The sequence below is a fragment of the Mastigoproctus giganteus genome, chromosome 12 (assembly GCF_048544385.1).
Source record: "Mastigoproctus giganteus isolate SK-2022 chromosome 12, ASM4854438v1, whole genome shotgun sequence".
NCBI classification, from domain to species: Eukaryota; Metazoa; Arthropoda; class Arachnida; order Uropygi; family Thelyphonidae; genus Mastigoproctus; species Mastigoproctus giganteus.
This window is the reverse complement of record NC_143586.1, coordinates 116532231-116548047: the sequence shown is the minus strand read 5'-3', so window position 1 is coordinate 116548047 and position 15817 is coordinate 116532231. Positions and strand designations below refer to the sequence as shown.

The 15817-nt window shown below is 38.5% G+C and overlaps 1 protein-coding gene across 1 annotated transcript in view; it reads right to left on the bottom strand.

Annotated features, from left to right (window-relative positions):
* The window catches only part of LOC150077356 (xylosyl- and glucuronyltransferase LARGE1-like), a 1505345-nt gene that overhangs the window by 331849 nt on the left and 1157679 nt on the right, over positions 1-15817 (bottom strand). The window contains exon 17 of the mRNA XM_090385866.1: positions 6795-6896. Coding sequence (XP_090241992.1) covers positions 6795-6896 — 102 coding nt within the window. The remainder of the gene's footprint in view (positions 1-6794; positions 6897-15817) is intronic.

The following is a 15817-nucleotide window of genomic DNA, read 5'->3' as shown; positions in this document are numbered from 1 at the left end:
TGTCAATGCACAATATTCATTTAGTTTGTTAGCTACCTGAGCAGGATCATCAACAGTTGACCCATCAATATCAAGTGGACCAATCTGGTTCATCCCCTTCCTTCTAGAGTTTACATAAGTAAAGAACTCTTTGCTGTTTTCCTTTGCATCCCTTGCCAAGGATTTCTCGTAATCTGCCTTCGCCTGCCTAACCTCCTTTGTAACTTGGTTGCACATCAACTTGTATCTATCATAGGCTTCTGTGTCGTGTGTTAATTTGTAAGTATCCTATGCATTTTTCTTCTCTGCCATATGCCTCATTAGTTCATCTAGCATTAGCATTAGCAGAGGCATATGATGCAAGAAAGCAAGCTTATTCAGCATCATCCAAAAAAAAAAAAAAAAAAAAAACCACTCCCATTTCACCCCTCCATTCGTTCGAAATACCTGTCCAGTTGAGCTTTAAATTTGTTTAGGCTATCAACTTCAACAACAAGTGATGGAAGTCGGTTCCACCAACCAACCACCCGCCCGCTGGCCAAAGGCAAATTTCCGCACATCTATCCGACATCCGTCCTTCCTCAATTTGAATTTATGCCCTCTGAGGTGATTATTCTGAGAAAGATGAAGAATCCCATTGGCATTGAGCATGCTCAAACCATTCAAAGCCTTATACACCTCTATCAGATCACCTCGCCGGTGCCTAGTCTCCAAACTCTGTAATTTGCAAAACTTAAGCCTTTCTTCGTAAGAGCAACCCTTTGTTCCATTTACTAATCTTGTTGCCCTTCTCTGTACCCGTTCCAGCAGCTCTACATCCTTCTTGAAATGAGGCCTCCAGACCTGTATACAGTACTCAAGATGTGGCCTTACCATTGCCTTATACAAGGGAATAATCACCTCCTTATCCCTGCTAGAAAAATTCCTGTATATCATTGACAAGACACCATGAGCTACTCTTGCAGCTCGTCTGCACTGCTCAGAGAACTTCATATCTGCCTGCACAATTACCCCCAGGTCCTTTTCATTCTCCACCACTGTCAGTGTAGTACCGCAGAGTTGATACGTTGCTCTGGGGTTACTGTTTCCCATATGCAGCACTTTACATTTGTCGATGTTAAACTTCATTTGCCACCTCTCAGCCCATCTGCTCAACCTTTCCAGATCCTGTTGCAGCCGCATAGTGTCAGTAGTGTCCTTGACAACCCTGCCAACCTTTGTATCGTCTGCAAACTTGGACATTAAGCTTGATATACCATCATCAATATCATTTATGAATACAGAAAACAATAATGGACCCAACACTGAGCCCTGAGGCACTCCACTAATAACATTAGTCCACGATGAGCAGTATCCATTGATTACCACTCTCGGTCTTCTCCCCCTCAACCATCCCTTTATCCATAGCAGCAATTTGCCTCCAATGTCACACTGCTCGAATTTGTGTAGCAGTCTTCCATGTGCAACAGTATCAAAACCCTTCCTAAGATCCAAGTATATAATATCAAAGCTATTCCCTGCATCCAGTTCTTTTGTGACTGCATTATAGTATCCAATCAAATTGGTCAGGCAAGACTTCCCCTTAACAAAACCATGCTGTGTCCGAGCTATAACTGAAGTCTTGTCTAAATGATCCTGCAGTGCTTCTTTAACCAGTGCCTCCATTCATTTTCCTGGAACAGAAGTTAAGCTCACAGGTCTATAATTACTTGTAGCATTAGCATTAGCAGAGGCATATGATGCAAGAAAGCAAGCTTATTCAGCATCAGCCAAAAAAAAAAAAAAAAAAAAACACACACCACTCCCATTTCACCCCTCCGTTCGTTCGAAATACCTGTCCAGTTGAGCTTTAAATTTGTTTAGGCTATCAACTTCAACAACAAGTGATGGAAGTCGGTTCCACCAACCAACCACCCGCTGGCCAAAGGCAAATTTCCGCACATCTATCCGACATCCGTCCTTCCTCAATTTGAATTTATGCCCTCTGAGGTGATTATTCTGAGAAAGATGAAGAATCCCATTGGCATTGAGCATGCTCAAACCATTCAAAGCCTTATACACCTCTATTAGATCACCTCGCCGGTGCCTAGTCTCCAAACTCTGTAATTTGCAAAACTTAAGCCTTTCTTCGTAAGAGCAACCCTTTGTTCCATTTACTAATCTTGTTGCCCTTCTCTGTACCCGTTCCAGCAGCTCTACATCCTTCTTGAAATGAGGCCTCCAGACCTGTATACAGTACTCAAGATGTGGCCTTACCATTGCCTTATACAAGGGAATAATCACCTCCTTATCCCTGCTAGAAAAATTCCTGTATATCATTGACAAGACACCATGAGCTACTCTTGCAGCTCGTCTGCACTGCTCAGAGAACTTCATATCTGCCTGCACAATTACCCCCAGGTCCTTTTCATTCTCCACCACTGTCAGTGTAGTACCGCAGAGTTGATACGTTGCTCTGGGGTTACTGTTTCCCATATGCAGCACTTTACATTTGTCGATGTTAAACCTCATTTGCCACCTCTCAGCCCATCTGTTCAACCTTTCCAGATCCTGTTGCAGCAGCATAGCGTCAGTATTGTCCTTAACGACCCTGCCAACCTTTGTATCATCTGCAAACTTGGACATTAAACTTGATATCCCATCATCAATATCATTCATAAACACCGAAAACAACAACGGACCCAACACTGAACCTTGAGGAACTCCACTAATAACATTAGTCCACGTTGAGCAGTGTCCATTGATTACCACTCTCTGTCTTCTGCCACTCAACCATCCCCTTATCCATAGCAGCAATTTGCCTCCAATGCCACACTGCTCCAATTTGTGCAGCAGTCTTCCATGTGCAACAGTATCAAAAGCCTTTCTAAGATCCAAATATATAATATCAAAGTTATTCCCTGCATCCAGTTCTTTTGTGACTACATCATAGTATCCAATCAAATTGGTCAGGCAAGACCTGCCCTTAACAAAACCATGCTGCGTCTGAGCTATAACTGAATTCTTGTCTAGATGATCCTGCAGTGCTTCTTTAACCAGTGCCTCCATTAATTTACCTGGAACAGAAGTTAAACTAACAGGTCTATAATTACTTGTGTCAGCCTTTGATCCTCCTTTGTGAATTGGGGTTACATTTGCACATCTCCAGTCTATGGGCACCTCCCCTGAGTCCAAAGAAGCTCTCATAATTATGGCTAGGGGTTTGCATACTTCCTTTGCTGCCTCCTTTAATATAACTGGAAAACATCCATCTAACATCCATTTTGGCCTAAACCTTGAACAATATTTCTTAGTTGTTATGTAAAGCCTAGTAGCATCCAAGATAAGTTCTTTGAATGCTTCCCATTTTGAATTTGCTGTTGGTAACATCATCAGTTGGTCCCACTCTATAGAATTTAAATACTGTCTCAGTCCATCGTAGTCGCCTTTACGGTAGCAATAACCCTTCCCTTTACCCCTAATGGTAGTTACCTCTTTGAGTAAATCCCACTTCAGCACACTGTGATCACTGCCACCTAGTGGTTCATTTATCTGCAGATTCTTAATGCATGAAGAATCACTGCTGATAATCAAATCAAGAGTATTACTCCCTCTAGTTGCCTCCCGAACATGCTGATGTAGAAAACAATCATCCAATAAATCCACAAAAGCCCTGCTAGTGTGTGAGTGACCAGCCCCCAAATTCCAGTCAATATCTGGGAAATTAAAATCTCCCATTATAAGACTCTCTGATTTACTGGCCCACTCTATTTCCCTGTACAGTTTCTTATTATACTCATCACAGTCATTAGGCCTATAGCACACTCCTACTCTCAATTTTGATCTCCCAATGCTTATGTCACACGAAACTGACTCAACACTGCACTGTCCAGCGATGTCGACCGGCTTCACTTCCTTGGTTTTTATGTGTTTCTTAACTAATAGCATAACCCCTCCTCCCTTCCTATCCTGTCTATCCTTTCTGCAGACATTGTACTCCCCAAATTCCAGTTCTGCATCCCTTATATCTGTGTGACACCACATCTCTGAAATCCCAATGATATCTGCCTTTGATGTTTTGAGCAATACCTCAAATTCATCAAATTTTTTTACTAAACTCCTAGCATTGGTGTACACGCAAGTATACCTGCACCTGTTTCTATTCTTAGCTACCCTAACACAACCCATGTGTTTACTTGTACAGCAATGGCTCCCAGCAGTCTCTGAAATATCATGCATCTTGTTTTTCAGGCTTCTGCTCATTCTAATAGAAGCAGTGCAAGAATCTCTTTCACCTCTGCCAGTGGCTACTGTCAATCTATTGGTCTTTGTCTCCCCCAAAGCTAGCAGTTTTCCGACCCACCTAACACTGCCTCGATAGCATCAGCAAATATTGTTGCCTCCTTTCTATTTAAGTGTATCCCATCCCTGTAGAAGCAATATCTCCTGTTAACAAGTACAGTCCAGGCTGAAAAAAATTCTACCCTTGAGCCTTGCACAATCTTTCCAGGGCCGAATTGATCGACAAGGCTCTCATCATATACTCCCTCCTATCGTGTCTGGGCAGAATTGCAGACACTTTCAAATTCAACCCTAATTCTCGGCTTTTGTTCAACAGTGTCCTGTACTTGTTAAGTAATTCTGCTCGTCTCCTACTCTTAATATCATTAGTGCCAAAGTGTACAACTATATCACCTTTTGTGCCCTTAAAAGATGATATTCGCTCTACAACATCATCAACCTTTGCTCCCGGCAGACATACCCTGGTCCTGTTCCACCTATCCTTTTTACAAAGCATGTTCCCTGTTTCCCTGACAATAGAGTCACCAACAACTACTAGTTCCTTCGGGACCAGCGCATTCTGCCTTAGGGGTTGCCTCTGTGTCACGTGATGCCCAAGTGCAAGCTCTAGCGTTGATGTGGGCAGCTGAGAGCTTGATGGGCCCCTCAATTTAGTTTCTTCGACGGCATCCACCCTGTCCTTCAAGCTCTCATATAGGCCCACAAGAATGCTGAGTTGTTGCCTGATATCGATACACTCCTTGCATCGCGCACACACAAAGACATCCCCCATGGCAGTATCATGTCCTGTACCCGATTGCTCTGCAAACATGAAGCAAACAGTGCATTTTATAAGGCTGTGAGTCGGAGGACAACTGCCCCCCTCAGTTCTGCTCTGAGCCACAGCACTTCCATTAGCTTGAGTTTTTTGCTTTGCTGCTCTGGTCTGAGTCATGATTCTATTAATTTATTAATTAATTATAATAATTTATGTTATGTTATTAATTATGTTAAATATAATTAATTATGTTACGTTTGTAATCTGAGTCGTTATATGTATTTATTTAAAAGTACAATTTAACTGCTAACGAAGTTCAACTAACACTATCTAGTACGGTATATAACTATCGTATCACAAAGGCGGGAACTTATGAGCTTTATATCTACGGACACTTCAGTATTAATTAACTTTCAGATCTCGCTGTCTCAATTCAGAATAAACTAACGATCCTTACTAGGTCTATAAGCTACTTACAGAAATAATTCGATGTAAAAAATATTCAATCAAGCGGCTAAATATGGCTAAAGAACTTCTTGTTCAGCGGAGTTGGAATATCACAGCCTAATAGCTCTTAGCATTCTATACACATTGTTTTAATCATTCTCTGAAGCTGTGGATGTAAAAATGTGTGAAATACCTTTAATTGAGAATGTGGTTGAATAATAGTCTTCATTTCAAATTTTTTTCTTCATCTGCAAAATAAGTGGAAAAATTAAAGCGTATCACATCAGAAGCTGAATGCGTTCACAGTGGAAAGAAAAAAACCCCGAACCACCGTGCGACACTGAATGAGTTGAATGCCACAATTGACTCGTCACACTTTGGGAATTATTTCCTTTCATTTTGCAAACTCTTGACCAAGAAGCATCAATTAAAGATGTAGGCTTTCCAAGCTATATGTAACGACATAACAGTTTAATTGTCATTATTTCAATCAAGTGTTGTTGATTGCAATTTGACATTCAGTTCCTTGTTGGAGGCTTCTTGCTTTTTACTTTCTCTTAACCTAACCTATCTTAATGAAACTGTTACATCCAGTTAGGTTAAGGAAATGGGGATAGGGTAATGAAATTTAATTTTCAATTAAAAGAAGATAATGTACTCATTTATGAAATGAACAAGTACTATTGATTGCAGTTTGCCACGGCACTGTTGATGGAGCAGGAAAGTGATGGACTACCTCTCACTGTCTCAGTATACGGTCATATCACACCATATATACACCTCTCCATATTATGGAATAAATAAACTTTATTTTTCTTTTGTAACTGTAATGACATGCATTAAAAAAAAAAAAAAAGCCTGTCTAATATAACTTTGATATGTAAGCCTAGAAGAACAAAATTACATATGCTTTTATCTAGCTATCAAAGATTGAGGTTTGGCTCATGACCTACGTCCCTCTTTAAAGGAAAATTTTGAGTTTGGGATTCCGGTAAGGCTTCTATGACCTATATCGTGGGTAGTGATAATATGTTAAAGATAAACATTAATCATTCTCAAATGAGAAATGCTGTTTATTTGTCATGGATTATCAGCTTGGAAATTTGGAAGACCAAAGCCTGCTTTCAAGACTTTATTAAACAGACGTTTATAAAGCTTATTTATTTATTTAGTTTGCAATCGAAATAATATGTAATTTAATCATTTAGTCAATACTGTAGAATTTATATTTCATTTGATTATCAATCGTGTCTAAATACTTCTGTTAGATGATTATAAAAAAATAATAATAAATAAATGACATACTATTTTTTTCTAGGAAGACACTCACCGGCTCATAATCATATTCAATATAATAAAGATGTGTTCGATGATTTACAACCCTTGCTCTCCGGAATTCATAACATGGATCATCTTCATCAATGGCATTCAACTATAAAAATAAAATGTTTTGTATCTAATAACAATACACTGTTTATAATGCACATTGAATTGCTAAACTAAAAATGTAAGCTGTACAGAATAATACAGAGAAGACAGTAACACATAAATAACTGACATCTAATTCTATTACAATGTCAATTTACTTCATGAATATAACATTGTACTATAATAGCATTACACTTAATCATACTGGACAACCCTTTCAATGACGTGCAAAATATATAGTATGTATCCTGAAAGAGGCCTCTGAGGTTGGGAAAACTCATGTCTAAGAATATATAAATTCATACACCGACCATTGAATAAAATTTAAAATTTAATATGACTACAATTTTTACAAAAAAAAAAAAAAAAAAAAAAAAAATATATATATATATATATATATTTACAATAAACTATTACGGAATGCTAAAAACTGTAATAAAAAGGTCATTTACAATAAAATTTGCTAAAATATAAAACATTAAAAGCGCTAAAAATCTGAAGCTTTCGGGAGCATCAGCTCCCTTCTTCAACAGTGATATAACTGTATAACATTTAAATGCCATAAGAACCGCTGAATACAACAAGTCTGCTGTGGCCAAACATTTTTGGGAGAAGCAGCATCAAATCTCCCCAGAGGACGCTATTATTTTGGATCGTGCACATGGATACTGGGAGCGTAAATGGCTCGAGGGTTTACAGATTAGTTCATCCAGTAGGAATACAATAAACAGAGATAGAGGTATACGTATTAATCCTATCTTTGAAACAATTATATTAAGGTCGGATGAACGATTTTCTTTGCCACGTTCCCAAGACATTTCCGCTTCCAGTTCTGACCATGTGCCGATTGAACCACGTGGAGAAATACCACGTGTGGAGGTACCGTGAGCCTGCTACTTAAGGAGATGTTGCAGGAAGTTATATCACTGTTGAAGAAGGGAGCTGACGCTCCCGAAAGCTTCAGATTTTTAGCGCTTTTAATGTTTTATATTTTAGCAAATTTTATTGTAAATGACCTTTTTATTACAGTTTTTAGCATTCCGTAATAGTTTATTGTAAATATATATATATATATATATATATATATTTTTTTTTTTTTTTTTTTGTAAAAATTGTAGTCATATTAAATTTTAAATTTTATTCAATGGTCGGTGTATGAATTTATATATTCTTAGATATATAGTATGTAGTTTGTATCTTAGGTTTCCTTGATATATACATGAACCTTTCTTCTTCTTCTTCCAGTCACATAGTTCCCTGAGGAGCTGTTGTGGCCACCAATAAATGAACCTGCATGATGCTAATACAGTTCTATTTTAATAGCTTGTTTTGTTGGATATATTTTTAACAGGCATGTTTGGAATATATACCACAAGACAAGGTCTGTGTCCCTTGTTTTAACTGCTCATAGGCCATGAAATTCTTATGTGATATACATTTGTAATATTGATGCTGATTAGTAATACATTTTGTATAATGTCAACTCTTTTAATGTGCAGTGTACCTTATTTTCTAATTCTTTTGGCATGATTCGGCTGATTCTTTCAGGAGGTTTCTTTCAGAGTTCAATCCTCCAGATGAGTTCAACATAGAATGAGCATAATTTCAACTGAATTCTGTTTTTGAAAGACATTTTTGAGAGTTTTTCCTGATTGTTCTAAGTTGCTATGTGTCATTCGGTTGACAATGCCTTATTTTCTAAATACAATAAATCTGTCTATGAGTTTTCTATATTATGATGTGGGAAAGACAAGTATCCCACTGCATGATCAAAACTACTAACATTGAGTTGTTTGAAGGTCATTCAAATGAAGATTTATAATGGATAAGTGAGGAGGAAAAGTTTGTTCAGTGAGTTGGAAGTTGAATTATGAATGAATGTTTATTTGATGCACAAGTTGGGAATGGTTTGGAAAAAAATAAGAAGTTGAATTACAGATGCTAATTCAAAAACAGTTCTGTGAAAACATCTGTACAAAAGACATGAAAAAGAAACCAAAAATCTGAGTAAAAGAGAGTAGACTGCAATGAGTATGTATGTAAGCGAACATTAATTAACCTGAATGTCATCCATTCGTTGATGTTTGACTTCAGTCATGTTTGGGTTTTCTTAACTTTTTTTTGTTACTTTACATTTTACTACTTTTTATTTCTTTTTGGCCTTGTGTGTCAAAAAGAGAAAAATAAATAAATAAAAAAATCAAAAACCTAGAACTAAATTAAGGTCATCCTTTATATCAGACTATTCTCCAGACCATGATGATATCATTGTCACTTATTTTACAGTAAGATGACTCCTTGTTACTGTCCACAAGTGTTATAATTCAACTTGTATTCTACTACTGCTGCTGCTGGGATTTCTATGGTTCTTCCACTTTTATCAAGTAAAGGGCCTATCTGAATTGACTCTTTTCTATTTTTTTGTTTTCTCTATTCTTACTTTTCTCTGCTAGTGCTTTCAGCTTTCACCTGTCTTATCCCATCAGTGATTTCATTAAAATATATATTTATAATACTCACATAAATTGGTGTCTCACAACGGTATAACTTCCATTCTGTTTTCTTTTGTGATTTTGTAAATTTTTTTTTTTGTGGAACTTCTTAACTGGAAGGAATGTGTTTGTGCTTCCAGGACCTTGAATATTTCCCTGAGTACGTCTCATAATGAGATTCAGCTATATCCAACAGCATATATTACCTTCTCTTGAAATTGAAGCTCCTCATTGTTTCCTTTAACAACAGTTAAAGGAAATAGTGAGTTCTCGTTCATTGACTGGAACGAGCTTAGCCTGTGCGGACGTAGCTTATTGCCGCTCCTAGAACGGAGAAGTCTTTTCTGATTTATTTTCTGTTTTATTAGCTTAAATTGGCATATTCACTTATTTTCTAGAGTAGCTTTATATTCCTAGTTACAATACTTAGTTTAAAGTTTAACTTAGATAGAGATTTTGTAGGTATTACATAGTATCAGTAAGGGTATCAAATCCACGTGTTACAAGTTGCAGCTCCGTTGAACGAGAGGTTTTTTTTTTTTTTAACCATATTTAGCCGATTTATTAACCAATTGTTATATCAAATTATTTTCTGTAAGTAGACAGTCAGGATCCTTAATTTATTCTGAATTGAGACAGCGAGATTTGGAAGTTAATCGATACTTAAGTGTCCATAGATTTACCGTTCGCAAATTTGCCGCCATTGTTACACGATACAAAATATCTCGAACTAGATACCATAAGCTTAGCATAGTATAGTACATAATATATAGTATTGTCAATTAATCAGTAAATCTATTAATCTTGTTGAACCTCACTGTCAATTAAATTGTACTTTTAACTATATACATATAACGACTTAGATTACGTAACATAAATAATTAGCAAAAATAAATAATTAATACTTAACTTGATATGGATGTTATACAAAGGGATTTCGTAGATAACACTCGATACTGAAACATAAATATAGTGTTATAACTGTGTTGGGATACAAGTTCAGGGTTTTAATTTTGAACTGAAATTGAAATTAAATCGAAATCATGACTCAGACCAGAGCAGCAAAGCAAAAGGCTCAAGCTAATGGAAGTGCTGTGACTCGGGGGAGCCTGGGGGGGGGGGGGCAGTTGCCCTCTGAATCACAGCCTTTTAAAATGCACTATTTGCTTGATGTTTGTGGAGCAGTCAGGTACAGGACGTGATACTGCCAGGGTGGATGTCTTTGTATGTGCGCGACAATTCAGCGTTGTTATGGGCCTATATGAGAGCTTGAAGGACAGGGTGGATGACCTCCAAGGATTAAAAGTGAGGGGCTCATCAAGATCTCAGCTGCCCACACCGACGCCAGAGCTTGTACTTGGGCATCACCTAACACAACGGCAACGCCCAAGGCAGAATGCGCTGGTCCCAAAGGAACTAGTAGTTGTTGGTGACTCTATTGTCAGGGAAACGGGAAACATGCTTTGTAAAAAGGATAGGTGGAACAGGACCAGGGTATGTCTGCCAGGGGCAAAGGTTGATGAATTGTAGAGCGGGTATCATCTTTTAAGGGCACAAAAGGTGATATAGTTGTATAGTTGGCACTAATGATATTAAGAGTAGGAAATCGCTGGAATTACTTAACAATTACAGGTCACTGTTGAAAAAAAGCCGTGAATTACGGTTGAATTTGAAAGTGTCTGCAATTCTGCCCAGACACGATAGGAGGGAGTATATGATGAGAGCCCTGTCGATTAATTCGGCCCTGGAAAGATTGTGCAAGGCTCAAGGGGTAGAATTTTTTTCAGCCTGCTCGGTACTTGTTAACAGGAGAGATTGCTTCTACAGGGATGGGATACACTTAAATAGAATGGGTGCAAGAATGTTTGCTGATGCTATTGAGGGAGTGTTAGTGGGTCAGAAAACTGGTAGATTCGGGGGGGGGATACAAGGACTAATAGATTAACAGTAGAAACTGGCAGAGGTGAAAGTGATTCTTGCACTGCTTCTATTGGAATGAGCAGCAACCTGGAAAATAAGATGCAGGATATTTCAGAGACTGCTGGGAATCACTGGGGTACAAGTAAACGCATGGGTTGTGTTGGGGTGGCCAAGAGGAAGAGCAGTTGCATGTATACTTGCGTGTACACCAATACTAGGAGTTTAGTAAATAAATTTGATGAATTTGAGGTATTGCTCAAAACATCAAAGGCAGATATTGTTGGGATTTCAGAGATGTGGTGTCACACAGATATAAGGAATGCAGAACTGGAATTTGGGGAGTAAAATGTCTACAGAAAGAATAGAAAGGATAGGATGGGGGGAGGGGTTATGCTATTAGTTAAGAAACACACAAAATCCAACGAAGTGAAGCCAGTCGACATCGCTAGACAGTGCAGTGTCGAGTCAGTTTGTTGTGACATAAGCATTGGGAGATCAAAATTGAGAGTAGGAGTGCGCTATAGGCCTAATGATTCTGAGGAGTATAATAAGAAACTGTACAGAGAAATAGAGTGGGCCAGTAAATCAGAGAGTCTTATAATGGGGGATTTTAATTTCCCAGATATTGACTGGAATTTGTGGATTGGTCACTCACACACTAGCAAGGCTTTTGTGGATTTATTGAATGATTGTTTTCCAAACCAGCATGTTCGGGAGGCAATTAGAGGGAGCAGTACTCTTGATTTGATTATCAGTAGTGATTCTTCATGCACTAAGAATCTGCAGATACAGGAACCACTAGGTGGCAGTGATCACAGTGTGCTGAAGTGGGATTTACTCAAGGAGGTAACTACCATCAGTGGTAAAGGGAAGGGTTATTGCTTTCACAAAGGTGAACATGATGGTCTGAGACAGTATTTAAATTCTATACAGTGGGACTAACTGATGATGTTACTAACAGCAAACTCAAAATGGGAAGCATTCAAAGAACTTATCTTGGAAGCTACTCGGCTTTATATACCAAATAAGAAATATTGTTCAAGGTTCAGGCCTAAATGGATGTCAGATTAACTAATGAGACATATGGCAGAGAAGAAAAATGCATGGGATATATATAAATTAACATTTGACACAGAAGCCTATGATAGATATAAGTTGATCTGTAACCAAGTTACAAAGGAGGTTAGGCAGACGAACGCAGATTACGAGAAATCTTTGGCAAGGGATGCAAAGAAAAACAGCAAGGAGTTCTTTACATATGTAAACTCTAGAAGGAAGGGGATGAATCAGATTGGTCCACTTGATATCGATGGTTCAACTGTTCATGATCCTGCTCAGGTAGCTAACAAACTAAATCAATATTTTGCATCTACATTCACACATGAGAAGTTATTCAGGAAGGAGAATGCCATAGACGAAGTAAACACTGGCAGTGAGCTAGTTGATCTTGTAAGAATTGAGAGAAAAGTGGAGGAGAAATTGTTGAAGATAAATACAAGAAAGGCACCTGGGGTGGATGGGATCTATCCAGTTATATAGGCAGCAAAGGAAGTAAGCAATCTGTTAGCCATAATTATGAGAGCTTCCTTGGACTCAGGGGAGGTACCCACAGACTGGAGATGTGCAAATGTAATCCCAATTCACAAAGGAGGATCAAAGGCTGACACAAGTAATTATCGACCTGTGAGTTTAACTTCTGTCCCAGGAAAATTAATGGAAGCACTAGTTAAAGAAGCACTGCAGGATCATCTTGACAAGACTTCAGTTATAGCTCAGACACAGCATGGTTTTGTTAAGGGGAAGTCTTGCCTGACCAATTTGATTGGATACTATGATGTAGTCACAAAAGAAAGGGATGCAGGGGATGAATCAGATTGGTCTTTGATATTATATATTTGGATCTTAGAAAGGCTTTTGATACTGTTGAACATGGAAGACATAGGCACAAATCGGAGCACTGTGGCATTGGAGGCAAATTGCTGCTATGGATAAAGGGATGGCTAAGTGGAAGAAGACAGAGAGTGGTAATTAATGGACACTGCTCATCGTGGACTAATATTATTAGTGGAGTCCCTCAGGGTTCAGTGTTGGGTCCATTGTTGTTTTATGTATTTATAAATAATATTGATGATGGTATATCAAGCTTAATGTCCAAGTTTGCAGACGATTCAAAGGTTGGCAGGGTTGTTAAGGATGTAACTGATGCTATGCTGCTGCAACAAGATCTGGAAAGGTTGAGCAGATGGGCTGAGAGGTGTCAAAAGTACTACATATGGGAAACAGCAACCCCAGAGCAATGTATAAACTCTGTGGTACTACATTGACAGTGGTGGAAAATGAAAAGGACCTGGGGGCAATTGTGCAGGCAGATATGAAGTTCTCTGAGCAGTGCAGACAGGCTGAAAGTGTAGCTTTTGGTGTCTTATCAATGATATACAGGAATTTTTCTAGCAGAGATAGGGAGGTGATTATTCCCTTGTATAAGGCAATGGTCAGGCTGCACCTTGAGTACTGTATACAGGTCTGGAGGCCTCATTTCAAGAAGGATGTAGAGCTGATGGAACGAGTACAGAGAAGGGCAACAAGGTTCGTGAAAGAAACAAAGGGTTGCTCTTACGAAGAAAGGCTTAAGTTTTGTAAATTACAGTGTCCGGAGACTAGGCACCGGCGAGGTGATCTGATAGAGGTGTACAAAGCCTTGAATGGTTTGAGCATGCTCAATGCTGATGGGATACTGCCTCTTACTCAGAATAATCACCTGAGAGGGCATAAATTCAAATTGAGGAAAGACAGATGTAGGATAGATGTGCGGAAATTTGCCTTTAGCCAGCGGGTAGTTGGTTGATTTCCATCCCTTGTTGTGGAAGTTGATAGCTTAAAAAAATTTAAGGCTCAGCTGGACAGGTATTTCGAACGAACGGAGGGGTGATGTGGAAGTTTTTTTTTTTTTTTTTGGCTGATGCTGCATAAGCTTGCTTTCTTGCATCACATGCCTCTAGTAATGCTAATGCTAACAGAAATTTCTTGATGATGCTGTAGTCATTACCACTATTGGTTTCCTGCCTTGTCAAGTTTTTGTTGTCGTTTCATTTGAATCCTTAATGAGAACCTGGTCAAGTATATTAGAGTGTTTCTTGAATTTTCTCTGATATGATGGAATAAATTAAAACAGACGAGGTGCACAGAAAAAAACTTTCCTTTATTTCCTTTATTAAGTTGCCCATAATGAGGCAATCTTACATGTTCGCTTATTCAAATTGTCTAAAGAAATTATTGTCGTACTCTTCAGAATCATTTGCCCTGCAATGTATGCTCACTATCATCTTCCATTCATCACGAGTTATCTCACCACACAGGCTCAACATCCATTTGAACTTTATGTGACTCTGGTAAGAGAATAGCTATTTTCAAAGAACTTTTGCAAGAGACACATCTCCCCCAGCTCAATTTATCCTGACCCTACTTCTCTCTCTCTCTTCATAGACTGTACCCCCCCATAATGAAATTGTTTACCTATCTCTTTATGGCATCATGTCTCTACTAGCCCTACAACATCAACATCAGCTGATCTAATCAAAAGCTAAAATCTGCTTAATTTATAATATTCCTGGATTACTATACAAACAAATTAAATTTTACATTTTATTATCTTTTTTTATAACCCTATTACTCCCCTTATAGCTGCATAAACATTTTTTCCCTATGGGCTGGTTGTTTTTGACCCAATTTCCATATCTCTTTCTGTACAACAGTAATTAGAGGTAGAACATACTCTTGGGGTGATTTTGGACAAGGTCACTAACCTGTGCCTTTCCTATGGCTCTCCTAACTTCGCAAATTAGCAGGTTCCCTGAACCCTCAACTCAATAGCAGTGGCCAAAACCCTTGCACTTCTGTTCAAATGAATCCAAGCTTTACAAAAAAAAAATTTCTTCTATTAACTAGGTCAAACCATGTTGAGAATATTCCCCCCCACCCTACCACCTGCTATGTGCTATGCATAATCTCTCACATCTAAGGGTTAATTAGCATTACCATTAGTAGAGGCATTTGATGCAAGAAAGCAAGCTTATGACACAGAAGCCTATGATAGATACAAGTTGATATGCAACCAAGTTACAAAGGAGGTTAGGCAGGCGAAAGCAGATAACGAGAAATCCTTGGCAAGGGATGCAAAGAAAAACAGCAAAGAGTTCTTTACTTATGTAAACTCAAGAAGGAAGGGGATGAATCAGATTGGTCCACTTGATATTGATGGGTCAACTGTTGATGACCCTGCTCAGGTAGCTAACAAACTAAATGAATATTTTGCATCGACATTCAGACATGAGGAGTTATTCAGCGAGGGGAATGCGAGAGGTGCATTCAACTCTAGCAGTAAGCTACAGAATCTTGAAATAACTGGGAGTAAAGTGGAGGAGAAACTGTTGAAGATAAACACAAGAAAGGCACCTGGGGTGCATGGGATCTATCCAGTTATATTAAAGGAGGCAGCAAAGGAAGTAAGCAAACC